Source organism: Schistocerca cancellata, chromosome 6 (assembly GCF_023864275.1).
Source record: "Schistocerca cancellata isolate TAMUIC-IGC-003103 chromosome 6, iqSchCanc2.1, whole genome shotgun sequence".
In the NCBI taxonomy this organism is placed as follows: Eukaryota; Metazoa; Arthropoda; class Insecta; order Orthoptera; family Acrididae; genus Schistocerca; species Schistocerca cancellata.
This window is the reverse complement of record NC_064631.1, coordinates 584,623,901-584,651,646: the sequence shown is the minus strand read 5'-3', so window position 1 is coordinate 584,651,646 and position 27,746 is coordinate 584,623,901. Positions and strand designations below refer to the sequence as shown.

The window sequence follows — 27,746 nt, the reverse complement described above, 5'->3', positions numbered from 1 at the left end:
AAAGCTGTAAAGCAACTTTCCTTAGCAGAACAAGAATTACTTACTAGGCGGAGTGGTTTACACTCTACTGAAAACACTCAACTATGCTTCCATCATGAAGCTTTACTCCTAAAAAGATTTGAATTTTTTCAAAGATTATGATGCAACCAATTCTGCAAGAAAAACCACACTGCACGAAAAAGCTTGCGCTCAATCAACATAGAAACAGCTGACCTACTATAAAGGTTAACTATGTGTGATATTATTCCAGGCCAAAAAATGTGCTCTTCCTGTAGAAAAGAATTTGATTCACTGAAATATTCACAAATGGACATTACAGTTCAGTCAGATGAAGATGATGAGACTAATGTTGGTCACAATTTGAATACAAGCTTAACATCTGTTGGAATATCACCATTAAAATTTCAGCGAATTGGTGCAAGAGATACAAAAGGATATGCAAAGCACAAAATACATCAAGTTGAAGGTGCAATTATTAAGAAAATTGCAAAAGTGGGAGGACTTGATCCCAATGAATTGGAGCAACCATCCACAAGCAAGCAATGCTTGACTTGTTCAGATTACATTGAGCTGATCCAAGAATTGAAAGAAAAATTACATATATCAAATAATAATGAGAAAATTCAAATTTTGACCTTAGTTTCCCAAAGCTGGTCTATCAAAAAGATTATGGAAGAATTTTGTGTTTCAGAAAGAATGGTAAGGAAGGCTAGAAAGTTAAAAGCTGAACAGGGAATATTGGCACAGCCCAAAGGTAAATGTGGGAAAAAGATTTCTGAGGATGTGAAGGCATGAGTCATACAACATTTTTATGATGAAGAGTTTAGTCGGATTTGTCCAAGAAAAAAGGACTGTATTACTGTTCGGATTGACGGAGAAAAGGTTCAAAAACAGAAATGCTTATTACTGAGCAACTTAAAAGAAATGTTTGTTGCGTACCACAATAAAAATGGACCAGAAATTGGATTTTCCAAATTTTGTGAATTAAGGCTAAAGTGGTGTGTTGACTGTAGGCACAGCTGGTTCACATTCAGTTTGTGTCTGCACAATGCATCAAAATGTGAAGCTAATGTTGGCACATAGCCCAATAAAAGAAGATTACAAAATTTTACTGAGCAAAATTGTCTGTAATTTGGAAACAAAGCATTGCATGCTTCATCACTGTGAAGTATGTCCAGGAACAGAAGCTCTAAATGAATATTTGGAAAGCGCTTTTGCAGATATTGATCCTGAGGATACAGTTCAGTTCAAACAATGGACTCACACTGATAGAGATACACTGGAAACCAGAGGAATGACAGTTGAAGAATTCATTGAACTATTAGTTACAAAACTGTTGGCCCTTTCTACTCACCACTACATTGCTTAGCATCAGAGCAAGCATTTGCAGTTCAGGAAAGAAGATCTCAAACCAGGAGAATTGATTATATTAATGGATTTCGCAGAAAATTACTCTTTTATTGTCCAAGACACAGAGCAGGGATTCCATTGGGAAAATAGTCAAGCTACAATATATCCATTTGTCATTTACTGCAAAGGTAATGAAGACCTAAAGAGTATCAGCTACTGCATAATCAGTGATTGCCTCCGACATGACACAGTTGCAGTGCCTGTGTTTTTAACGTACTTGATCAAATCCCTTAAGTGCATTTTTAAAGAAATTAATCATGTTCATTATTTTAGCGATGGTTCTGCAGCACAGTACAAAAATTTTAAGAGCTTCCTAAATCTTTGCCATCATGAAAAAGATTTTGGCATTACTGCAGAATGGAATTTTTTCGGAACAAGCCATGGGAAATCACCATGTGAAGGAACTGGGGGCACAGTTAAGTGTTTAGCAGCAAGAGCTAGCCTTCAACACCCAATTGACAACCATATCTTAACACCAACTGATCTGTTTGAATATTGAAAAAAAAAAATGTTCGTGGCATTGAATTTATTTATTGAATTTATTTATATTAAAAAGAAATTATTGAAGATGCAAAAATTGACCGAGAGAAATGTTTTGAGGATGGATGTACAGTGTCTGGTACAAGAGACCATCACCATTTTGTGCCTATTGGTGAAAAGTGACTTAAGATTCACAGAGTATCAAATGATACATTGTCTTTTATAGCAAATGTTAAACAAAATGCTAAAGCTGCTACTAAACATGTTGCCATAAATGAACTACAGCCTGGCCAGTATGTTGCTTGCATTTATGAGGGAAAATGGTGGATAGGAAATATCTGTGAAGTTTCATGTGAAGAAAAAGATGCCTTGATTAATTTCATGCATCCTCATGGTGCTGCTCAATCATTTCATTGGCCTACTAGAAGAGACATATGCTGGCTCCCAGAGCAACAGTCATACCAGCCCCAGCTGCTTCAATGATGGGGCGGAAATACAGTTCGCCGGAAGCAATAGTTTTGGACATCAGCAAAAAATTTAATACATTTAACAATTGAAGAATTCTGTCTTACAGCTTGGGAACCACAGAGAGACCTAAAAAAGGCTTGGGAACCTGCTTGATACCCACATTCAGACTTGGAAACCTGCTAGATATTCGCATTCCAGCTTGGGAACCTGCTTTCAGTCTTGGGAAAGTCTTGGGAAACTGCAGTAAATAAACCCATCCATGGCTGACCTTGCATGGCCATCGGGCGTGGCCCCTTGGCAATGGAGTTACCAGTCTTGAGATTGGTAGTGGCATAGCCACACTGGACCAACGCAAGGATTTTCCAAATTACCAAAAAAGTCAATAGTTTAGGCGAATTTTTTGCACCTTACACAAAGAGACACCAAAATGAAAATAAGTTTTTCTAATATAATGAAATGTGCTCTGTTGAATGGTGTTAATGAATGTAATGTGGTAGGTGTCCATTTTGAGATACATGACTTTGAACACTGGTATATTTTGATACATTCATGTTTTTTAGTAAATTTACAGGATGGTAGCACAGTAATTGAACACACAAGCCAGGCCCAAATTTGTGATATACTAAACACCCAGACAGACAGTAGTTTGGCAAAAGACCGGTTCCATAGCGCACTTTCTCCAATACTTATTCCTCGTTAAACTATGGGGCAAATTTCTTGCGACATGATTTGTTGCCCACTTTGAACTGAGATTATGCCAAATGCATTGCTTTATGAACTCTACTTGCAACATTTGTGTGTAGACACACAAAGTTGTACCACTATACCCAGAAGCAAGAGTCTAGCTCTTTTACATTAGGAACAGAGGAATGCCAAACTTGACAATTTCTTCACGACGTTTTGGTCTCTGTAAAAGTGGTCGTAACGAAAATGGCTCTAGCACCTCAACCAAGTTATAGGTGAGCCTGAAACTTTGTATAAGTTCATGTAGGGCCCCCAGGAACATTCTGTACAAATTTTATCAAAATTGAAGATGGTCGAGTTGGGATCATCTTCTAAATTGGGACCCACTGTCCAGCGAGTGCAGCAAGGTGGAGGTTCCCTAATGTTTAGGTGGACTGATAAGGTAAGGAATGAGGAGGTCCTCTGCAGAATTGGAGAGGAAAGCAATATGTGGAAAACAGTGACAAGGATAAGGGACGGGATGATAGGACATCTGTTAAGGCATCAGGGAATGACTTCCTTGGAACTAGAGGGAGCTGAAGAGGGCAAAAACTGAAGAGGAAGACAGAAATTGGAATACATCCAGCAAGTAATTGAGGACATAGGTTGTAATTGCTACTCTGAGATGAAGAAGTCGGTGCAGTAGAGGAATTCATGGGGGACCACATCAAACCAGTAAGTGCTACTCTGAGATGAAGAAGTCGGTGCAGTAGAGGAATTCATGGGGGACTACATCAAACCAGTCAGAAGACTGATGACTCAAAAAGAAAAAAAAAGTTTTTTTGTTTGGTCAAATAACTTAGTTGTAGCTCCTCTAATCTCCATTACTGTAAGCTCCGTGCATTGCAGCTGCTAGCATTGGGCTGTGTGACAGAATGTTGACTATTGCTATGCACAAGGTAACAATGTTGGTAGACTGCTTTATGAGGAGCAAATATGGGTGGATTGTTCATGAAACCATACTGCAGAGAGTAGTGACTCAAAGTCTGGTACTCTCTCAACTGACTATATTACAGGTTGCTCAAAGACTGACTAACTGCTAAGTGACAGGAGTGATATGATTTCCTAGATGTCATGTGATCAGTATGCAAACTCCTTGCATTGATCTGTGGCTCTGAGATTGACACTAATGCCTAGAATGAGACCTCTTTGGGAGGGAAGTGTTGTGCTATTCACGTACCGTATTTACTCGAATCTAAGCCGCACTTTTTTTCCAGTTTTCGTAATCCAAAAAACCGCCTGCGGCTTAGAATCGAGTGCAAAGCAAGCGGAAGTTATGAAAAATGTTGGTACGTGCCGCCACAACTAACTTCTGCCGTCGAATATATGTAGCGCTACGCAGGCATGCGTTGTACGCACAAAGATAAATACTGGCGCCAAAACCTCTGCGTCAGTAAATAAATTAAAAAAAAACAAGTGGAAGGCGAGCTTATTTTCTCCGCCGCGAGTTTCGACCACTGCATTTTCATACATTATCCAACGAAGTAAATACAAATTCCGTATTGTTCATTTTCGAATGTAGCACCATTTCAGTGTATTACGAAAATCTGACTGGCAAGACTGTTTGGGATGTTTGTCAATATGACCAACTCTACGTTCTGAATTTTTTCCTATCTGTGAGAAGAGATGGTTGCTAATAGGATCCTGATGAAATATGAATCACATACAGTATTCTCTTCACCATAAGAATAATACGAATATAAATATTTTGCCATGTATTCTTTCGTGTTTGCTGCTATCTCATTTAAATCCTGTCTGCCTAATAAACTACGAAACTAGAGTGAGACAACAGCAAACGCGGAAGAATATACGTATCGTGTCATGTTTATATTCGTATTATTCTTACAGTCAGAAATGAAGCACGGCAAGTGACTAGATTTTTAAATCTAAGATGACTCTAATTTCTGTGCAGAATTTGATGTAATAAAGAAACGGCCGCAAAGATTTTCAAACGGAGAAAAATTTTCGCCTAACTCTCGTTCAGAACATGTTCTATCATACGCAGTCTATTATTTGATTCTTGTTGATCATTATCAAAGAAAGCAGCAGTGTAAGTAACAACAAATAGCAGTCTCTCCATTGTTTCGCTAATGAGACGATTCCTCTCTCTCTCTCTCTCTCTCTCTCTCTCTCTCTCTCTCTCTCTCTTTTTTTTTTTTTTTTTTTTTTTTTTTTTTTTTTTTTTTTTTTTTTTTTTTTTTTTTTAATTGTACGCGGCGGTAGCGCGTACAAAAGCAAGCCATGCCGCGTGCCGCGACAGGCCGTAAACACGCACTATCAGAATGCGACAAACAATGCATGACACAGTGCAGTAATGCATTTTCAGCTTAAGAGTGACGCAAACACCTATAACAAAGAAAACGGCATTTATCAGATTAAAGCAAAATAAGCTATCGATTCAAACCAGACGAAGCACGTGAAAAAGGAAGGGTGCCCGTATAAATACGGACGGAGCGCCTGACACATAGCAATGGCTACGTGGTAAAGCTTAACTGCTAAGCTTACGACGCGAACCAAACTACTGTAGCTGTATCGTCATTCATTCGACCTAAATTGTGTCTCATATTACAATGGACCAACTTCGTTTCGATTTGGAGGTGCGGCCTAAAACTTTTCTCTCCCCTTGAATTTCGAGTCTCAAATTTCAGGTGCGGCTTAGATTCGGGAAATTTTTTTTCCTTTATTTCGAGTCTCATTTTTCAGGTGCGGCTTAGATTCGAGTGCGGCTTAGATTCGAGTAAATACGGTATGTCAGCAGCATGTTTGGTGGAGGGCCTAATTTCAGGAGCGAGTTCCTGTAAGCTCCTGGTGAAATAATTTTGTGAATGATAGACAGCGAGACACCTCACCTCTGTCCCTTCAGCTTTTTCCCTGGCCTAATACATGTAGCATATGTTTTGTGGCCAGTTGGTTTTCTTCAGAAGGCTATTTTGGAATTTACCAACAAATTGTCAAAGGATGAGTTCAAATTCAAGGTAATTATGAACTGTATTAGGCTGTTGGGCACATTTCATATTTTTGTGCATATTTGACTAGTTCCATGTCAACTAGTAAAAAGATGTTGAATGAAGTTACAATTTATTATCTTTTGTAATGGTTTAAATCAGGAATGTCACTTATTTTTGTTGGAACAATATGAAACTGACTTACAGTGATATTGCATGTGAAGCTAGACTAGTAATGACAGTGAAACATCAAAGCTAAATGTTGTAGTTAACCCCATTGTGAAGTGAAGACTTTAATATGCTTGGCACTAAAGGATTGTCAGTTTTTCAGGTCCAATGAACCATGGACCTTGCCGTTGGTGGGGAGGCTTGTGTGCCTCAGCGATACGGATAGCCGTACCATAGGTGCAACCACAACGGAGGGGTATCTGTTGAGAGGCCAGACAAATGCATGGTTTCAGTAGTTGCAGGGGCAACAGTCTGGATGATTGACTGATCTGGCCTTGTAACACTAACCAAAACGGCCTTGCTGTGCTGGTACTGCGAGTGGTTGAAAGCAAGGGGAAACTACAGCCGTAATTTTTCCCGAGGGCATGCAGCTTTACTGTATGGTTAATGGTGATGGCGTCCTCTTGGGTAAAATATTCCAGAGGTAAAATAGTCCCCCATTCAGATTCCCGGGCGGGAACTACTCAAGAGGACGTCGTTATCAGGAGAAAGAAAACAGGAGTTCTATGGATCAGAGCGTGGAATGTCAGATCCCTTAATTGGGCAGGTAGGTTAGAAAATTAAAAAAGGTAAATGGATAGGTTAAAGTTAGATATAGTGGGAATTAGTGAAGTTCGGTGGCAGGAGGAACAAGACTTTTGGTTAGGCGAATACAGGGTTATAAATACAAAGTCAAATAGGGGTAATGCTGGAGTAGGTTTAATAATGAATAAAAAAATAGGAATGCGGGTAAGCTACTACAAACAGCATAGTGAATGCATTATTGTGGCCAAGATAGACACGAAGCCCACGCCTACAACAGTAGTACAAGTTTATATGCCAACTAGCTCTGCAGATGACGAAGAAATTGAAGAAATGTATGATGAAATAAAAGAAATTATTCAGATAGTGAAGGGACACGAAAATTTAATATTCATGGGTGACTGGAATTCTGTAGTAGGAAAAGGTAGAGAAGGAAACGTAGTAGGTGAATATGGATTGGGGCTAAGAAATGAAAGAGGAAGCCACCTGGTAGAATTTTCCACAGAGCACAACTTAATCATAGCTAACACTTGGTTTAAGAAACATAAAAGAAGATTGCATACATGGAAGAAGCCTGGAGATACTGACAGATATCAGATAAATTATATAATGGTTAGACAGAGATTTAGGAACCAGGTTTTAAATTGTAAGACATTTCCAGGGGCAGATGTGGTTTCTGTCGACAATCTATTGGTCATGAACTGTAGATTAAAACTGAAGAAACTGCAAAAAGGTGGGAATTTAAGGAGATGGGACCTGGATAAACTGACTAAACCAGAGGTTGTACAGAGTTTCAGGGACAGCGTAAGGGAACAAATGGCAGGAATGGGGGAAAGAGATACAGTAGAAGAAGAATTGGTAGCTTTGAGGGATGAAGTAGTGAAGGCAGCAGAGGATCAATTAGGTAAAAAGACGAGGGCTAGTAGAAATCCTTGAGTAACAGAAGAAATATTGAATTCAATTGATGAAAGGAGAAAATATAAAAATGCAGTAAATGAAGCAGGAAAAAAGGAATACAAACGTCTCAAAAATGAGATCGAAAGGAAGTGCAAAATGGCTAAGCAGGGATGGCTAGAGGGTAAATGTAAGGATGTAGAGGCTTATCTCCCTAGGGGTAAGACAGATACTACGTACAGGAAAATTAAAGAGACCTTTGGATAATAGAGAACCACTTGTATGAATATCAAGAGCTCAGATGGAAACCCAGTTCTAAGCAAAGAAGGGAAAGCAGAAAGGTGGAAGGAGTATATAGAGGGTCTATACAAGAGCAATGCACTTGAGGACAATATTATGGAAATGGAAGAGGATGTAGATGACAATGAAATGGGAGATGTGATACTGCGCGAAGAGTCTGACAGAGCACTGATAGACCTGAGTCGGAACAAGGCACAGGAGTAGACAATATTCCATTAGAACTACTGACAGCCTTGGGAGAGCCAGTCCTGACAAAACTCTACCATCTGGTGAGCAAGATGTATGAGGCAGGCGAAATACCCTCAAACTTCAAGAAGGATATAATAATTCCAATCCCAAAGAAAACAGGTGTTGACAGATGTGAAAATTACCGAACTATCAGTTTAATAAGTCACAGCTGCAAAATACTAATGCGAATTCTTTACAGACAAATAGAAAAACTGGTAGAAGCCAACCTCGGGGAAGATCAGTTTGGATTCCGTAGAAGTGTTGGAACACATGAGGCAATACTGACCTTACGACTTATCTTAGAAGAAAGATTAAGGAAAGCCAAACCTACATTTCTAGCATTTGTAGACTTTGAGAAAGCTTTTGACAATGTTGACTGGAATACTCTCTTTCAAATTCTAATGGTGGGAGGGGTCAAATACAGGAAAAGAAAGGCTACTTACAATTTGTACAGAAACCAGATGGCAGTTATAAGTGTCGAGGGGCATGAAAGGGAAGCTGTGGTTGGGAAGGGAGTGAGACAGGGTTGTAGCCTCTCCCCAATGTTATTCACTCTGTATATTGAGCAAGCAGTGAAGGAAACAAAAGAAAAATTCTGAGTAGGTATTAAAATTCATGGAGAAGAGATAAAAACTTTAAGGTTCGCTGATGACATTGTAATTCTGTCAGAGACAGCAAAGGACTTGGAATGGATAGTGTCTTGAAGGGAGGATATAAGATGAACATCAACAAAAGCAAAACGAGAATAATGGAATGTAGTCAAATTAAGTCGGGTGATGTTGAGGGTATTAGATTAGGAAATGAGACACTTAAAGTAGTAAAGGAGTTTTGCTATTTGGGGAGCAAAATAACTGATGATGGTCGAAGTAGAGAGGCTATAAAATGTAGACTGGCAATGGGAAGGAAAGCGTTTCTGAAGAAGAGAAATTTGTTAACATCGAGTATAGATTTAAGTGTCAGGAAGTTGTTTCTGAAAGTATTTGTATGGAGTATAGCCAAGTATGGAAGTGAAACGTGGACGATAAATAATTTAGACAAGAAGAGAATAGAAGCTTTTGAAATGTGGTGCTGCAGAAGAATGCTGAAGATTAGATGGGTAGATCACATAACTAATGAGGTGTTGAATAGGATTGGGGAGAAGAGAAGTTTGTGGCACAACTTGACTAGAAGAAGGGATTGGTTGGTAGGGCATATTCTGAGGCATCAAGGGATCACCAATTTAGTATTGGAGAGCAGCGTGGAGGGTAAAAATCGTAGAGGGAGACCAAGAGATGATTACACCAAGCAGATCCAGAAGGATGTAGGTTGCAGTAGATACTGGGAGATGAAGAAGCTTGCACAGGATAGAGTAGCATGGAGAGCTGCATCAAACCAGTCTCAGGACTGAAGACCACAACAACAACAACAACAACAGACAGCGAGAATTCAGGCAATGTCTTCAGGCCACGGGAAAAAAACCCACTTATTCCTGTGCCCACACTTTTTTGCATGAAGTTTGACTAAACAGACAGTAACATGGTCCATAGAAACCCAATGGCTTCTACGACTCTGTAGTTAGTCAGTTAATAAAAGTTTAGTTCATCCACTAGTGGATGGGAACGGTCAGTGGAGACAGTCCTTTTGTCACCTCCTGTTGCTATCTGACATTAGAACTTAGTTTCAGTTTTGATTGTGATAGCGCAGCTACATTTTTCTCCTTCTGAAAAAAGGTGGTCTGTCCAAAATTATTTAATTTTTTTGTTTTCTCTAAACACTTAAGGCCAGTGCCAGAAAAAGACATCTACAATTTCCATTCCCATACTTGTCCTACCTGAGCTCATTAACAGTGAGGCATTAAATCTGAACTTTCTTCTTTAGAACGCATGTTCTCATTGCTGCATGCCTAGTTTTTTTAATATATGTTTTAGAAATATTTTGTATTTTATGAAACGTAGATGACCACAACGTTTTTACATTTTTAGGTCCTGCTGAAGACAACAGTTGGTGACATCGATATAGAGTTATGGTCTAAGGAAACACCAAAAGCATGTCGAAATTTCATTCAACTGTGTTTGGAAGGATACTACAACAATACTATATTCCACCGAGTGGTGAAAGGTTTCATAGTTCAAGGTGGAGATCCAACAGGTACTGGTACTGGTGGTGAAAGTATATACGGACAACCATTTAAGGTATGTAGTCATTTTCCTTTTCTTCTTTTTTGATTTTCTTGTAATTCTTGCTTGGCATTTATGTAATCTTACTGCAAACTATTTCCTCTAGGATGAATTTCATACTCGTTTAAGATTCAATCGCAGGGGTCTGGTAGCCATGGCAAACGCTGGTAAAGATGACAATGGTTCTCAATTTTTCTTCACCTTTGCTGCTGCCCCAGAGCTTCAGAATAAACATACCATTTTTGGAAAAGTAACTGGTGAAACGATCTACAACATGCTGAAACTGGAAGAAGCCCTAGTAGATGAGGTATTGTTTTCATAGTTAATGGTGTTATTTTGTACACAATTTTTAGAATTGAGATGTATGTGACTGTGTCCATATTTCTTTTGTTTTTGTGATGTCTTCGGGTTGATGAATCCTGTGTCATATTTTGTGATGCATCTTCTTATTAAAGATCTTTATCCAATACACAGTCATCCATGTACATTTTGCTTATTCTTGATGTTATAATTAGTTTTCTGTATTTGCAAGCAACATCTTTGAAGCACAGTTTAAGAATTTAAATGTCAGTATTGGTGGTAATCAACTGTGCTTTCCTACATCAACACTACTGGCTCACTATTTGATTTCTGACGTACACGTAATTTTAATGTAATTGTATACATAAAAAATCTACTCACCAAGTGGTGGCAGGAGAACACATATATAAAAGGTATTACAGTCTGCAAGCTTTCAGAGCCAATGGCTCCTTATACTGGCAAAAGTGTTAAAGAGGAAGGAAGAGGGATGAAGGTAAAAGGATTGGTGAGGTTTAGGAAAAGGGGTAGAGTGCAGAAAAGTCACACAGAGCCTCAGGTCAGGGAAGACTTATTGGACAGGATGAGAAGGAAAGACTGAGTTTCATCAGTTGTCGTAGTGAATCACAAATATTTTCATAGTCCTGCCATACTTGTCTTCCATAAACAGTGGCTGGCAATGTCATATAACAGGTAAGAACATATGAGTACGAGTGCTGAACATGTAATAGATGATTCTTTTCTGCTGGTTGCAGAAAGAATGGTTTCTTTGTGTGTCTCATTCACTTGAAAAACTTTATTAAGGTTAACAGTTATGCTAATGGGTTAGTTCCTTTATACTGCCACAACTAAATCAGTTCAAAACAACTGTAGTCCATTATTCTCTGCGTGCCCTTCTGTGTACCAGGCCAAGTGGATTGTGGCACAACTGGAACTTACTTTGTGTTTGCACTTTTATGTATTTTTACAAGAAGAAAAGGGAAACAAAAGAGTTTTGTCAAACTCTTTATCATTTAACGCATCTGCATCTGTACTCTGCAAACCAAGGTGAAGTGCTTGGCAGAGGGTATCTGCCATTGTGCCAGTTATTAGCGCTTTTTCCATTCCTTACACATGTGGGGCACAGGAAGAAGGCTCGCTTAAATGCCTCTGTGCACGCTGTAATTAGTCTAATCCTGCCTTCACAATCCCTGCGGGAGCAACATGTGGGCAGCTGTATCACATGTGCGGATTCATCACATAAAGTTGGCTCCAGAAACTTTTTAAGTTGTTTGTCATATCACATTCTGCATCTGGCTTCAAGCATCTGTCAATTCAGTTCTTTCAGCATCTTTGTGACATTCTCCTGTAGGTTAAACAAGTGTGTGACCATTTTTGTTGCCCTTCTTTGTATTCATTCAATATCCCTTGTTAGTCCTATTTGCTACAGATCTCATACAATTTGGGCAATATTCTGCTAAGGGTCACATGAGTGTTTTGTATGCAGTGTCTGTTGTAGACTGATTGTATTTCCATAGTACTCTACCACTGAACTGCAGTCTGCCACATGCTTTACTTATGACCAAGACTATGTGATCACTCTTACTTCATATACCTAAAAAATTGTTAAGTATTTATGTGAGTTGACAGATTCCAACTGTGCCTCACTGTTACTGTACTATGGTTAAAGGATACTATGTTTTTTTCATTTTTTGAAGTGCACAGTATTACATTTCTGAACATTTAAAGTGAGTTACCAATCTTTGCACAACTTTGAAATTTTATCAAGATCTGACAGAATAACTGTGCAGCTTTTCTCGGACAGTACTTCAGTATAGATAACTACATCATCTGCAAAAATATCTGAGGTTATTATTAATATTGTCTATGAGGTCATTAATACACAACATCAACAGCCAGTGTCCCAACACACTTGCCTGGGACGTACCTCAAGTTACTTTTACATCTTGTCAATTCTCTATCAGAGACAACATGCTGTGATCTCCCGACTAAGAAATCCTCAAAACAGTCACAAATGCCACTTCAAACACCATACAAAAATACTTTCAATAATAAGGGTATGTATCAAATGACTTTCATAAGTCAAGAACCACTACATCAATCTGACTGCCTTGATCCTTGGCTTTCATTGTGTAATGTGAGAAAAGCACAAATTGGGTTTTGCACAGTTGATGTTGTCAGAATTCCTACTGATTAGCATGGAGCAGGTGATTCTGTTCAAGATATCTCATTACATTTTAGCTCAGAATGTGTTCCAAGATTCAGCAACAAATGGATGTCGAGGATATTGTACGGTAGTTTCATGAATCACTTCTGCTGCCCTTCTTATGGATGGATGTAAGATGGGTTTCCTTCAACCACAGAGGAAGTGTTTTATTCATGGGATTTTCAGTATACTTTATTATTCACGAACTGCCCCAGTAGAACGCACGGTACAATCAATCAATGTTGCTTTTGATGGAAGGACTTCCTGTGTGTCCAAATTTGTTTCATCCTTTCAGAATGAAGTCTCTTTCTTTTGGCAGACCACAGTGTTCCAGTCTTCTTATTTCCCTCTGACCAACTTTCCAATCAAATGTCTTTTGTCTGTATGTTTTTCTATCTATAATGTCTGCCTCTGTTATACTATCTACTTTAAGATCCTCCTTAATTGCAGCGATCCATTTAATTGGGTCAGTTTTTGCCTTACTTCTGTTTTCATAGAATTCTACTATTTGTTTTGTCAACCTAGTGGGTGCCATTCTTTTAATGTGGCCATAAAATTTAAGTCTTCGTTTTCTCATGTCACCATGCAGTCTATGTCTGCTTCTATTTTCTTATTACTTCTCACTACAAATTTCTCCATCAGTAATTATGGGGCTTAATATTTTTCAAATAATCTTTCTTTATTTTGAATTTCTTCAATATCCCTATTACTATTTAAAATTAAAGTTTCTGTTCCAGAAAGACATCCAGGTTTGTCTAAGTTAACTGAATGCCTAAGTTTACTGGGTTTGGAAAGTAATTTTTTCTCATAAATATTTTGTGTTAATCTGAATGCAGTTGCCATTTTTTGACAGCGAATTTGTTTGCGGCTTTTTCCAGGCAGTTGTCCTGTCTGATTTCCCCCAAGTATTTAAATTGAGAAACCCTTTTTATTTTTCGATATTTTGCTTCAATATGTGCTATGGCCAAAACAGGTGCTAACTCAGTGACAAATTCAGTATACAATCTGATAGGGGTTCCATCAAGCCCTGAAGCTTTTTTCAGTTATAACTACTTCTACTGTTTCTCAATGCCATTGACACTAATATCTATTTCACTCACATTTACATTGGTACAAGAATTAATTTGGGGCATTACTCTAGGGTTCTCCTTTGTGAAGGAATGTTTGAAAACAAAGTTTAAATAACTTATGGGAATGCAGCCAGATGAAGCTGTTGACAAGAATCAAAATTTCAAGAAGCATACCCTGTCATTTTCAAAGCAAAAGTGCAGTTTGTATACACTAGGAGAAACTCAGGGCTCATGTTTGAAAATGAAGTTAAGCATTTATGCTTTTGCTTTGCTACCCTGAGTTTCAGTTCCTGTCTTGTGAATGGACATCTGGATACTAACTTTGTTGCCACTTACAGCCTTTACACACCACCAGAATTTCTTCGGGCTTTGTGAAAAATCTTTCGACAAAATTCCAGTATGGTAGTCACTGAAGGCTTCACACGTTGTCTTCTTGACAGCTAAACATGTTTAATTCAGCATCTATCTATTTATTTTATTTTTCACATGTATCTGGATGTGGTTGTTCATAGTGTAATACCTTTGATATTACTTTTCAGAATTTTTAGTTTTACTAATATGATTAAGAAGCTAATTAATACCTCAGTTGTTAGCCAAGTAAGTCATAAAATTAGAGTCATTTTTACTGCAGCTGTAAATTCCTCATGCAGATATTGAATAGTAAATAGTGTAAGGAATGTAGCTAAACATAATGGATATTTAGCTTTTTTGCTTACATTTACTTTTTCATGCAACAGGCCAACCATTTTGTAAGGCATTATTGTACTGACCACCAAGGATTGAAAAAGTATAAAGAAAACACCAGTAACCCAGGAAAACATTATGATTAAAAAGAGTATGTTACAACAGTAGTTCAGCATAAAGTACGTTACAACAGGTTCGGCACACAGTTTTAATCTGCCATGAAATTTCATATCAGCGCACACTCCGCTGTGGAGTGAAAATTTAATTCTAGAAACATTCCCCAGGCTGTGGCTAAGCCATGTCTCTGCAATATCCTTTTTTCCAGGAGTGCTAGTTCTGCAAGGTTCACAGGAGAGCTTCTGTGAAGTTTGAAAGGTAGGAGTCTCGGTCCGGCACACAGTTTTAATCTGCCAGGAAGTTTCATATGCTACAACAGTAGCTCAGCAAAACAAGTGAAACTACATTCATTTGTATTATCTATGTATAACAGACTACTGCTTATTTGAGAGTACAGTGGCAGTTGATGCTCTGTGAACCCTTAGTAGTGAGAAATTTTTCTACTGTAATTATTTAATACTAAAAATTTTGCTCTTATAGATAAAAATTTTAAAAATTTGAATTTTTCTTTCCGTTCTTGTCTTTATAGATCTTCATCTTTATCCTTTTTACAATTGATTTTTATTTGATTACATTCTCTCTGTGCTGTTATAACTGATTAATGTTGAAATCACTGTTCGAGAGTATTGTGAGAATTGTAAAAGTTTTAGTGATTGCAGTGAGCTAGAGAATCAAGTCATTAATGACTCTCTCATATGTGCATGTCGAGTCTGTAGTGAAGGCAGAAAAATCGCTGACCAAAAGGCTAGAATTTGATTCTCTCAGGCACTGCTTGAGGCTGTGAAATGTAAACTGGTGAGAGTTATGGTAAGGGTGGGGGTTGAAAGAGATGCTAAAAATAGCAGAGAAAGTGGATAGTTTAAGTTGTATCAAGGTGAAAAGTGCTTATGACCTACTTCAGGAAAAGGAAAAATAACCTCATCCTGGTTCAGAAAATGAGGATGCAGCAGAGTGTGAGTATGAATGGCTCATTAACTCAGGCAGATACCATACAATAAAAGAAAACCCTTACATGGTTTGTAGCAACTGTGGAAGAACTGTTGATTGACATCCACAAGAAATTTTGAGCTCCAAGGTCCAGGTCACTAGAATTGTAAAATCAGTTGCCAGCTTAATCAGGGACAGAATTGGTTTTTCCATCCAAGATGTTAGATGCTGTAAACACTTCAAGGAGCCTGCAGCACTGCTTGAAACGAAAGTATATATATGCGCCATTTACAGAAATACAACTTAGTCATTCAGAATACGCATAATAACAGACTTTGCACTTTACTGGCGAGGGTCCTTTTGGTACAATTTAATAAAGACAGCCAGAGAATTCAGAATGAACTATTTCCTAGTGAAACAAAAACTGGAGAGTATAATTTGAGCTCTGTAAGGAACCTCATTCTAGCAGCAGTACACCAAGAGTCCACATATCGAGTTTCTCATGTACAAGAAGCTGACTTATAGTGCCTGGATTCAAGCATTTACTTAAACATTACAAAACAAATTGGCCTGAGGTTCAGGAGAGAAGGCAAGCCATTCTGCAGTGATAACTATAAAAAGAGGAGCTCCATGTCTTCTCCATGTTTTACCAGTGAATCTGTTTGAAATGTAATTCCCTTATACTAGACAAGGTCCAACAGAAAGTGAAAAATTTGTGTTAATATTATATACAAGTGTGATTTGATAACTGATAAAAAAGCAAGAAAAAACTTTGTTTTGTAAACAGCTCACCTTACTCATCTACATCTGCATCTACATCATACTCCACAAGCCACCTAATGGTGTGTGGCAAACGGTACTTTCGGTACCACTATCTGGTCCCTCCAACCCTGTTCCACTTGTGAACAATGCATGGGAAGAATGATTATCAGTAAGCCTCTGTATTGACTCTTAATTTCTCAAATTTTCTCCTCGTGGAGGTGTGTTTGTGTGTGGGGGGTGGGGGTGGGTGGGGGGGGGGGGGGGGGTGAAGTAATATGTTGTCCGACTCCTTCTGAAAAGTGCCGTCCTGAAATTTCAATAGTAAATCTCTTCATGATGCACAACGCCCCTCTTGTAACATCTGCCAGTGGAGTTTGTTTAGCATCTCCGTAACACTCTCTCGCCAGATAAACAATCCCGTGATGAAATGCGCAGCTCTTCATTGGATCTTCTCTATCACCTCTACCTGATAGGGATCTCATAAGGATACATATTTGGTCCAGCTTTTTCGTCCCACCGGAAAAACAGATTCTGTCAAACTCTACAAAATACTCGTTGACTACAACTGTAATTTCCTCATTTGATGAAAACTTCTTCCCAGTAAGCAAAATTTCAAGTTAGTGTACAGGAAAAAGCCACTTGCAGCTAATTCCTTTGAATTTGGTGGACGAGGAAAGCTCAGTTCATGCACTTTGCCATTGTTGTCACTGATGTGTGGCTTGGTGCATTATCCTGATGGAAGAATGTGCCAACCTTGGTCTTTTTTTCAGTAAAAACAAGTTTTAAACACTCCAACAGTGATGCTTTAGCCTTTTTACTAGTAATCTATGAGAATAATTCTTTGGGAATTCCAAAAAAAAAAAACCAGTGGCCATCAACTTACCAGCTGACAAAATGGTCTTTGCCTTCTTCAGTGCACTTTCACCAATCTTTGGCCATTGTTTTGACTGCCATTTCGACTCTAGTGTGTAATGTTGGATCCAGGTTTCATCAACAGCCACAAATTGGCGCAAAAATTATTGCAGATTGCAGTTAAACAGCACCAGGCATTGTGTTGAAATGTTGTGCTAAATGTGCTTTGGTCAACTGCGAGAAATCATGGCACCCACCTCACACACTGCAATTGACCATGCAGGATATTATGCACTCATTCATTTGAGATGGCTACAGTCTCAGCAATCTCACGAATTTTTATTTGGAGGTCTCACATTACTATTTCATTGATTTTTTGGGTGGTTTCCTTTGTGGTGATCTCTATTGGACGGCTCAAGTGCACTTCTTCTTTGGTGCTTATCCACCCAAGTTTAAATTCATTGATCCAGAAGTAAAAGGTCATCAGTGATGGTGTAGAGTCTACACGAACTTCGTCCATTTCTGTTTTGATTTGTCTTCAAATAAAAATGTTTAATAATAGCACAAAACTCACTTTTCTTCATTTTCAATTGCAGTTGGCACACTAACCAATTCAGATGGCTGTCAGCAATGTAGTGGGCACTGTACATTGTTGAAATTATTTTTCGATCTTTGGATTAATCAAGCTTACCAGCAACAAAGGTGCAAAAAAGTTCTGTTCTTTCATCAAAATTTACCAGACTTATCAAATTACTTTCATATGTGTGGTATCTGATCTGTCAGACATGTCCAACAGAACAGACACCACACTCCAAAATCAGTTGAAATTAAATGGTTCTTCATGCAGAAAGTTTAAAAAACCTGTAGTCAAAGGAATTCAATGCATTAAGTGCAACTTTTGGTTACATGAGAAGTGCGCAAATGTGTGTCTGAAATTTATAAATGACGATATTCAGTGGACATGCCTCGACTGTACTAGTGACAAAAATGCATGACTAACATCTACACCAAGTTCTAAGGATGAAATTATTCGTCTTCTTCAAAGTGACATTGATGCTCTGAAAGCAGAACTGATGTTACTAAAGCAAGAAAATATTGCATTGAAACGTGAAAAGTGTTGTGCATGTGAAAAATCTTCAGTATTAGATGGATCTACTTTGGCAAATACTTGGAGTGAAACAACTGACAAACAATGAAAAAATTCAGCTGCCATTATGAAAGAAAAAGAAACTGAAAATACTGATGAACAGAAAGAACCATTATAATAAGACATAAAGTGAATTCTTTATTATAGGTGACTCATTGTTGAAAAACATAGTCGTACCAAACTCCAAAATCGACGTTCAATCTGGAATCAGGAAGCATCAATTGCATACACACCTAAACAACGTCTTAAACTCAAGAGAGAACGCAGCAGATACGCATATCAGAAATCCAAAAGGTGTTTTTATCCAGGTGGGAACAAATTCGCTTCAAAACAACAGTGAGGAAGAAATTGTAAACGACACAAGAAACCTCATCCTACTGGCCAGAAGACTCCCCGAATTCCAGAATAATAAGTGGCATTGTGTACAGAAGATCGGTGCGTGACAGCTATGTACAGAGAATAAACAGCAATATTAAAGAACAGTGCAATAAACTAGGAGTAATTTTCAATGATCCCAACAAATTTCTAAGTGCAGAGTGTCTACATCTGAATAGGTTGGGCTGAAAAATATTCAGTAAGATGTTCATAGATACTTGCCAGATCATAAAAAATAACAGAAACTTATAAGTAGTGATGGGGTGAAAAACCTTGTGTAGCATTAAGAAAGACAGAACCAAACCATTATCTGGCAGGAAATGTGCTAAAGCATGTAAGTGATAGTCAAAGTAGGTATATTATCCACTGGAATATAAATGCCTTAAACACTGATGCTTCTAACAATAAAAGCTCCAAAATAGATGAATTAGAAATCATTCTGTCGGAATGTGCAAATATTAAAGTTGTTTGTTTAAACGAGCACTGGTTTACTGAGGACACAATTGAAATTCTAAACAAAATAGGGAACTTCAGATGAGCAAGTAGCTTTTGCAGAAGAAACAAGTCATGTGGAGGCTCATGTATACTTCTACATAGTTATATAAATAATGAGACCAGAAACTGTTTTAATTATTTAAATGAAGAATGTGTGTTCGAGAGCTGTTGTGTAGAAATAGTGGACTCACTAGCAAATGTTATAATAATCTCAGTATACAGAATTCCAGGAACATCAACAACAGAACTATTCTTATCTAAGCTTCAAATTATGCTGGAAGACCTTTGCAGAAAGAAAAAAGTTGTAATAGCTGCTGTTTTTAATATTGATATCACATGTGATAGTACCCACACTTCAAGTTTCACTGACTTAGTAAAGAAATATGGTTTCAAATTGAATTTCTTTCTTTGAATCTACCAGAGACAATGGGCAATCAGCAACATGCATTGACAATGTTCTAACTAATTATGTATGTGAAGATGTGTATAAATTTTGTATAGATCTAGGTATTTCAGATCATTGTGCATTGTTCATTGAGCTGCCACAGAAAGACAGGAACATTTCACGGATGAGAACCCATATGAGCAGGAACTTTAACAAAGAAAACTTGCTAATATTTAGTGAGAAGCTAAGAGATAAAACATGACCTTTTGATTATTGTAACTCAAGTGACGAAAACTTTGAGAAATTCCAAGATAGTTTTCTTGGAGACTTTAATGAAACGTTTCCACCTAGACTCTGCAGCAGTAAAATAATAAATACAGTAAAGTGTATTACCCAGGGCATAAAAATTTCCAGTGTAAGGAAAAGGCAACTGCACCGAGAACTAAAATATAATAAAGATATTGATTTCATTAAATATGTTAGACTCTATAAAACCATATTTAAAAGAGTTGTCAAGGCAGCAGACCAACTGGCAAATAACAGGCTAATTTTAAATCATAAAAATAAGACAAAGGCTGTGTTGTCAGTCATTAAATCTGAGTTAGGTGTTAAAGCCTGTAACTAAGACATTCCAAAAGTTGACATTGAAGGAAATACTATTGTAAATCCAACTCAAATACCAGAGTACTTTAATGAATTCTTTATAAATGTAGCAAAGTCTGATGTAGATGTAACAGATTATCACAACAAGGTAAATCCCTTTGGCCTAGGTGAAAACTCTGAAAACTTTACAAAATTCTCAAAAGTTTCTGTGGAGAATGTAGAAAATGCTATTCTAACATTAAGAAACAAAAAACCTGCAGGTTTGGATGGAATACCCACCAAAGTTATTAAAGTGGTAGACAATAGAGTTGCAAACCCACTAGCTCAGATAATAAATCAATGTTTTGAAGAGGGCTGTTTCCCAGAGGTACTGAAATATGCTGAAGTCAAACCACTCTTCAAGAAGGGATCAAGGGAGATCATGGTAAATTATCGTCCTACCTCGATTCTCCCAGTCCTATCTAAAATATCTGAAAAACTTGCTGTTACACAAATCCAAAACTTCATTGTGAAATATTCTGTTATTCTGAAAAATCAATTTGGTTTTCAGCAGGGTAAAAACACCATCGATGCAGTAAACAGTTTCATTGAGAAAATAAGTACATCATTAGACAAGAGAAATAAGGTGGCAGGAATTTTCTGCGACCTCACAAAGACGTTTGATTCTGTAAACCATGCATTGCTTGTTTACAAACTTAAAAAGTATGGCATTAGTGGCAGTGTCCTACAATGGCTTAAATCCTACTTATCCAACAGAAAGCAAAGAGTTAGCATTTCTTCAAATGGCACATATTATTTTTCCGACTGGAAAGAAATATCTCAGGGTGCTCCACAAGGCTCCATATTAGACCCAGTCCTATTTTTCTATTATGTTAATGACTTACCATTAAATATCAGCTCCCCATCAGTTCTGTTCGCAGATGATACTTGTGTCTTAGTTGAAGATCAGGACTCGGAAAAAATTCCCAAATCTGTGATCAGTACCCTCAGTACCTTAGAAACTTGGTTTCAGCTAAATGGGTTGAAGCTAAACATATCTAAGACTCACGTGATGCAGTTCAGAAACAAACAATCAAAATGTGAGCAGATTAAGACTGTACACAACAACCAAGGTACAGAAGTTGACTCAGTCAAATTCTTAGGTTTAAATGTAGATAAAAATTTGAGCTGCCAGGCACACATTGAATACCTGGCCAACAAACTGAGCAGCTTTGCATTTTCAATGCAAATATTGTCAACTGTAACTGACATGGACACACGAAAAGTAGCATATACAAGCTACTTTGAATCCATGATTAGGTATGGTATTGTTGCTTGTGGTATCTCGACAGACATAGTGCGAATACTAAAAATACAGAAAAATCATATGAAATATGTGCACTGCAAATCACAAAGAACCATGTCGACCATTATTTAGAAAACTTAAAATATTAACTCTGCCATCCTTATACATATACGAGATTATTGTATTTTTGTACACCAGACATGAATTATTTGAGGGAAATCATTTTATCCATTCACATGATACCAGAAATAAAGAAAATTTTATGCTCCCCACCCACTGCCTCAAACTGTATGCCCAGGGACCTCAGTACATGGGAATGAAAATTTGTAATAAATAAAAAGGGAACAAGTTGATGCAGATGAATTTGACATGTCTCCTGTACGCAAACCAAATGTATTGCAAATGTACGTCATGAGATAAATAAAACATAATTCAACAATTCAATATAAGTAATCTTGACTGCTATGATATACTCAGTGCAGATGCACAATAGGGTCCAGACCTCCTGTGAGAATACAGGAAACGCTGCGAGCAAATGAGGTAAATGGAGAGCGACACTATTTAGTAATGTGTGATAAGCTGAAAATGAAAATTTGCGTCAGACAGAAAGTGTGCTTGGATAGCCAAAGCAGTTAAGGCGGCTGCTTGTATTAAGTTGGAAATATGGGGTCAAGTCCTGATCTGGCACAAATTATCGACTTCCACTATTGACTTACTCCAGTGCCCAGTTGCAGCTGACCTCGGTACCCCCCTTGAAATAGCTAATCTTTGTATTAAGACCTTTAGTCACTGAAGGTCACGTGGTCTTCTATAAATTCTTTCTCAAAAATCAGTAATGTGGCTCCAGTTTAAAAGTATCTCAATAAGTAAGTCTCACTCATAGTACATAATTAAGATGCTGCACAGGGTATTATGTCCACATATTGAAAATAGGTCATAGGTATGTTACAGCTGAGGCTGTACAATGAAAAAAGTTGTGGAAGTTGTTTGTAGGAAAAGGATTTATATATTTCCCTGCCTCATGTTTGGCTGTATGTGTGAGTTTACAGAATGACAGAAATGACACGTATGTTGATATAGTATGCAGGTGAAAGGTGAGAGACTGTCATTAATTACTTTTATCACACTTTCAAACAAAGCAAAATCCAGAATTGGAATAATGGCATATTATGAAAGAATAGATTGCTGCTCACCATATAGAGGAGACATTGAGTTGCAGACAGAAACAGCAAAAAGACTGCTATACATTTGAGCTTTCGACCAAAATGACTTCTTTTAAGGCTTTCGGCCAAAAGCTCAAAATCATAGCAGTCTTTTTATTCTGCATGCCTGCCACTCAATGTTTCATTTTATCACCTTTCATACTTTTCCCCAATCTACATAACTCTCATTGTCTTTATCTGTGGATACTATAGCTTTCTGCCTACAGTGAAAATATCATTTTTGTGAAAGTACAGTGCCTTGATTTGCTTCTATAGGATGAACGGCCATTGTATCCTCAGAAAATATTCAAGGCAGAAGTACTGAACAATCCTTTTCCTGATGTTGTTCCAAGGAGAGATCCAGCCAAGGAACAAGTGACTGAAGTAAAGAAGAAAGAGAAATCTGCAGGTGTCAAGTAAGTTTATATACTTCTCCCAGTATTTAGCTTCCCTATGGCTCTGAACGTATGTGTGTCTACATAACTGTTTCATAAATAGATAAAAAATTGAAGAGGCAATACTTATTACAACTGTGGCTTTTGAAAAGGCAAATATACCCATGGGTCATATGGTGCCCCTCCCCCCTCCCTCCAAGAAACTGCCACTCTAGGCTGAAGTTTCTGGCTTGTGAACTGGTGATTGCCAGAAGTCCTCTGTAACTAAATGTGCTGGGGATGCTTCAGTGATTGCAGTGTGGCCCATAAGTGGACCAGTGTATACAACAGGGAATGAGGATCTTGCGTTAACAACCCAGGCTGTGAAGGTAGTACTAATCTCTGTGAGATGTACTGTAGCTTCAGTGTGTGCTATATATTGATGGGGGTGGATGGCTGTTAAAACAAAAAGACCATTACGTTGCAACCTCTGGAGCACATACCATACTTCAGTTGTATGAGGCTTGTCCAGATAATGTGGAAATCTATCTGAATTTACTTTTATTTATAAAGCTGTTCATGTGAACAGTGTATTTTCCAACTTATCATTCAGAAACACTGCCGGTGGGGTGGGTTTACTCTCTAAGAGCAATAATAATCACTATACACTAAAAGCCCTTGAACTCTCAGCAAAGAGCATCTATGCAACAAAAGGATACCATTGTGCAACAAGATAAGGAATGTGTTACAAGAGTAGTTTGAAAAGTTCATTGAATTACCACCCGATGCCATCTCTAATGCAGTGAGGCCCACATGTAATAATAGATCAGTTCTTTGAGTAGAGATATGTGGTGTGGATGTCTCTCTGTTGTTGTTCCCATGTAGTGATTTGTGAAGATGGAAAAAACTGAGAATCTAATAGTGATTAAGTACTTCATATAAAAAGGTATGAAAGCAGAGGAAATTCAGGCCGATTTTCAGAACAAACTTGGAGGCTTGATCCTTCATATTCAGATGCCTTCATATTCAGATGTTGCTAAGTGGACAAATGAGTTTTAATTTGGTGTGGACAGCTTAAATGATGATCTGCCTAGTGTTCAGTCCAGATGTGCCCCTACCCCAGAAATTGCTGCCAAAGAGCATAAAATGATCATGGAGGATTGCCACCTGAAAATACGAGAAATTGGGATGTCATCTGAATGAGCATATCATATTTTAACAGTGGAATTGGATATGAGAAAATTATCTGCCAGATGGTTGCCACAACTTTTAACATACAGTTAGAAATGCGTCAGTGCAGAAATATCCAAACAATATTTTACCTTTTTTTCAGGGCAACCAACAAGATTTTTTGATATGGTTTGTGACCACAGATGGAACTTGGCTCCAGTACTATACCCCAAAGACAAAACAACTGTCAAAATACTGAAACCATGTTGATTCACCAGCACCACCACTATCAGATGCAGCTCACACACACATGACTGTTGTCTCCAGCTGCTGAGTCCAGACTGCAAGCAACAGCACATGATGGGAGGAGCAGTCTGGGTGGTGGGGTGAGGAGGATGCTGGGGTGGGGAGAGGAAGAATAGCAGGGTAGGAGTGGTGGGAGCATATGGGGATGAGGTGGGGGGAGAGTAAGGCAGCTAGGTGTGTCAGCAAGCTAGCCGGAAGGGGGGGGGGGAGGGGGGGAGCAGAAAAGAAGAGAAATAAAAATGCAGTGGATGCATTGGTGGAATGGTAGGCTGTGTAGTGCTGCAGTGGGAACAGGGAAGGAGGGGCTAGCGGAATGAAGGACAGTGACTAACAAAGGTCAAGGCCAGGTGGGTTATGGGCATGTAGGATATATTGCAGGGAGAATACCCACCTGCACAGTTCAGAAATCTGGTGTTGGTAGTGAGGATCCAGATGGCACAGGCTGTGAAGCAGACATTGAAATCAAGAACACTGTTTTGGGGAGTGTGTTCAGCAACAGGGTGGTCCAGCTGTTTCATGGCCACAGATTGTCAGTGGTATAAGGGGTTGTTTGTGTTGTTACCCCGGATGATAATTAGACAAAATATTTGTCAGGATTTGTAAGTGGTGAGTCCTTGAGGCACAGCAATACGCGAACACCGAGAAGTAAGTTTAAACAGTTTTATTAACAAAGGCTGATTATAAAACACGCATGCTATGCGCACCCATCATCACTGTGTCTGACATCCTAATTTTGGTCATATCGAAAGGCTCCACGGTGGGCTAAGAAAAGAGACATATTCGTGCCTGAGACCATGCTAGTTAATACGGCCCACTGCAGATGGTGGCTAGTGGCTTACTCACTGCGTCACACTGCGGCCAGACACACATGTACTGACTAAGCAAATTGTCAGCATTCCAGACAGGTCGGCTGGTGAGTGCGTGTTACGTACCGTATGGCTGCGTGCAACCCGTAGACCCTTACATCACTCTACCCAGAGAAAAAGAGCAACCATAGGTGGCTCAAAATGACCTCATGTGCATTATGAATCTATTTTGCCACTTGTGGCTTCAGAAGGCATTGCAACATGTATTTGATTTGCAGACACAGTGATGTTCAGTATAGAGAAGCATTCCTTCAGGATGACAATTTTGTACGTGACAAATGCTGTTGACAGAAAACAAATTAATAAAAGCAATAAAAACACAATACTGACAATCAAGTATGCATTAACATGACTGGATGAATCGAAGGACTTAAATTCTATTTGCTGCTTCAATGAAGCTTAACTCATTATTGGAAGAAATCAAATTTTCATGGATATCCTTAATTAAATAATTGTCTTCAGAAAAACTTGATAAGGAATGCTTCCTGTATGTTAATATGTATGAATCATTGTAATAAACAGATAACATTCTTGTTAATGGCAGATGTCCTGTTGCATTAAATGTAGTTCGCAATACACTAGGCATATCAAATAGTTCACATGATAAATCACAATGTGTGGCATTCAAGATTAATCCACTATTATTCAGTTTGAGTGTAAAGGGTAGCACAGGTGTATCATAATTTTTACATGTAAATGTGACATCAAGGGTGGAGTTAAATGAGAAAATTATATCTTCAGAACATGGTTTAAGAAATGGATGATAAAGATGCGTTAAAATTTTAGGGCAATCATCTCTTTGGGGATGATTCATAAACAATTCTTTGTCACAGCTGTACAGTCTACTATCTAAGAATACTGCCGATTCAGGGCAAATTAACTTATGACTATGTTTACACATATGCAAATCATTTTCATTTAGGGACACAAAATATCTTCAATCCTTGCTGTTCAGTAGATAATCATTCAGTACGTATTTTACATGGATACCTGCCTGTCTCCATTTCACAGGGTAAGTATAAATCTTATACGTTTCAAAATTATGTTTTGACCTAGCAATGGGTATAGAAATAATAACAGTTAATTCATTTTCAGTCATTAAAGAGTTGTGTTGGTTAACTTGTAGTAATCGTATAAATTGTAAGAGTTAACAGGATAAATCATCATATAGGTTGCATCTAGCTTTCGCTCAGTTGGTAGTAGGGTCTGTAAAAATTGTTCTGGATGTAGTAGTACACTGTTCAAACAATCATTTTAACTACTTTCTAAGGCTGTTCTTAAGTTAAGGGCATCAGTTCTAGCATTTGATAAAAAATCAGTAATCCTTAACAAAAGAGTGTTTAAATCGAAGTGTGCACTCACAGAGGTTAATCCTTTGAATAGTTCTTGGATATTTGCATTCGTTTCAGTACGAATTATGTGGAAATGTGAGATAAATTGCTTTACAATCTGCTCAATGAAAACTGTGTGGTTAGTAATGGTTCTTTGCATATTCTTCAGTATGATAATTTCATTAGAGAGGTCAGTTGAATCTGTACTGAACTGTTGTTCAAGAGCTAATATTTTGCCTTTAACTTCCAGTAGTTCTCGACTAGTTAAAGTACCAGATACAGTACGAAGGATACTCCCTCCAAAATCAAACCAGGCACGTTTATGCCTAATTAAAGTTTTGTTTGGCAAAAGCTTTAAAAAACAGTAAATCTCTTGTTCATAGTTAGCAAATGTAAACTTTACCTGCATTTTGGCTGTGATCCAGTTATTATATCAAGATGTACCCATTTCCAAAATTGTATCATTACCCTTAACAGAACAAATTAGATCAATTTGCTTTTTTACAGAATTGAACTGTTGCAGGATTTCACTCAGATTGTACTTGAGCACAAGTTTTGCATTACGTGTTGAAACTACCATGTGTGATCGTGGTTCAAACAAAACACCTGTACTCTGTGGTACTATTACTTCAGCATTAGTAAAATACGCTGTCATAGCAAACATTAGAATGAAAATGAACGTAGTTAATTAGTTCTTAACACTAGAGTTAACAATGAATATAAAATAAATGAGTTTCTTGTGGTAACCTAAGGAATAAAAGGTTTAGCTTCACTTGTGTAATAGCTTTAAGACTAAATTTTCGCTACACATTCACATAATCACATGGCTGAAATAAACACATGCATTGCACTCTCACACACTACACACATTTACGCAAATTGTAGGGGTGTCTGGAACAGGATTGCTCGGAATGTGACGATACCTCAGCCTCAAGTCA

General features: G+C 38.0%; 1 protein-coding gene across 2 annotated transcripts in view; it reads left to right on the top strand.

The window, feature by feature from the left end:
- The window catches only part of LOC126190784 (spliceosome-associated protein CWC27 homolog), an 87,600-nt gene that overhangs the window by 31,202 nt on the left and 28,652 nt on the right, over positions 1–27,746 (top strand). For both annotated transcript variants that reach the window (XM_049931325.1, XM_049931326.1), the window contains exons 2-4: positions 10,160–10,369; positions 10,461–10,661; positions 23,038–23,177. In XM_049931325.1, the coding sequence (XP_049787282.1) occupies positions 10,160–10,369; positions 10,461–10,661; positions 23,038–23,177 (551 nt within the window). The remainder of the gene's footprint in view (positions 1–10,159; positions 10,370–10,460; positions 10,662–23,037; positions 23,178–27,746) is intronic.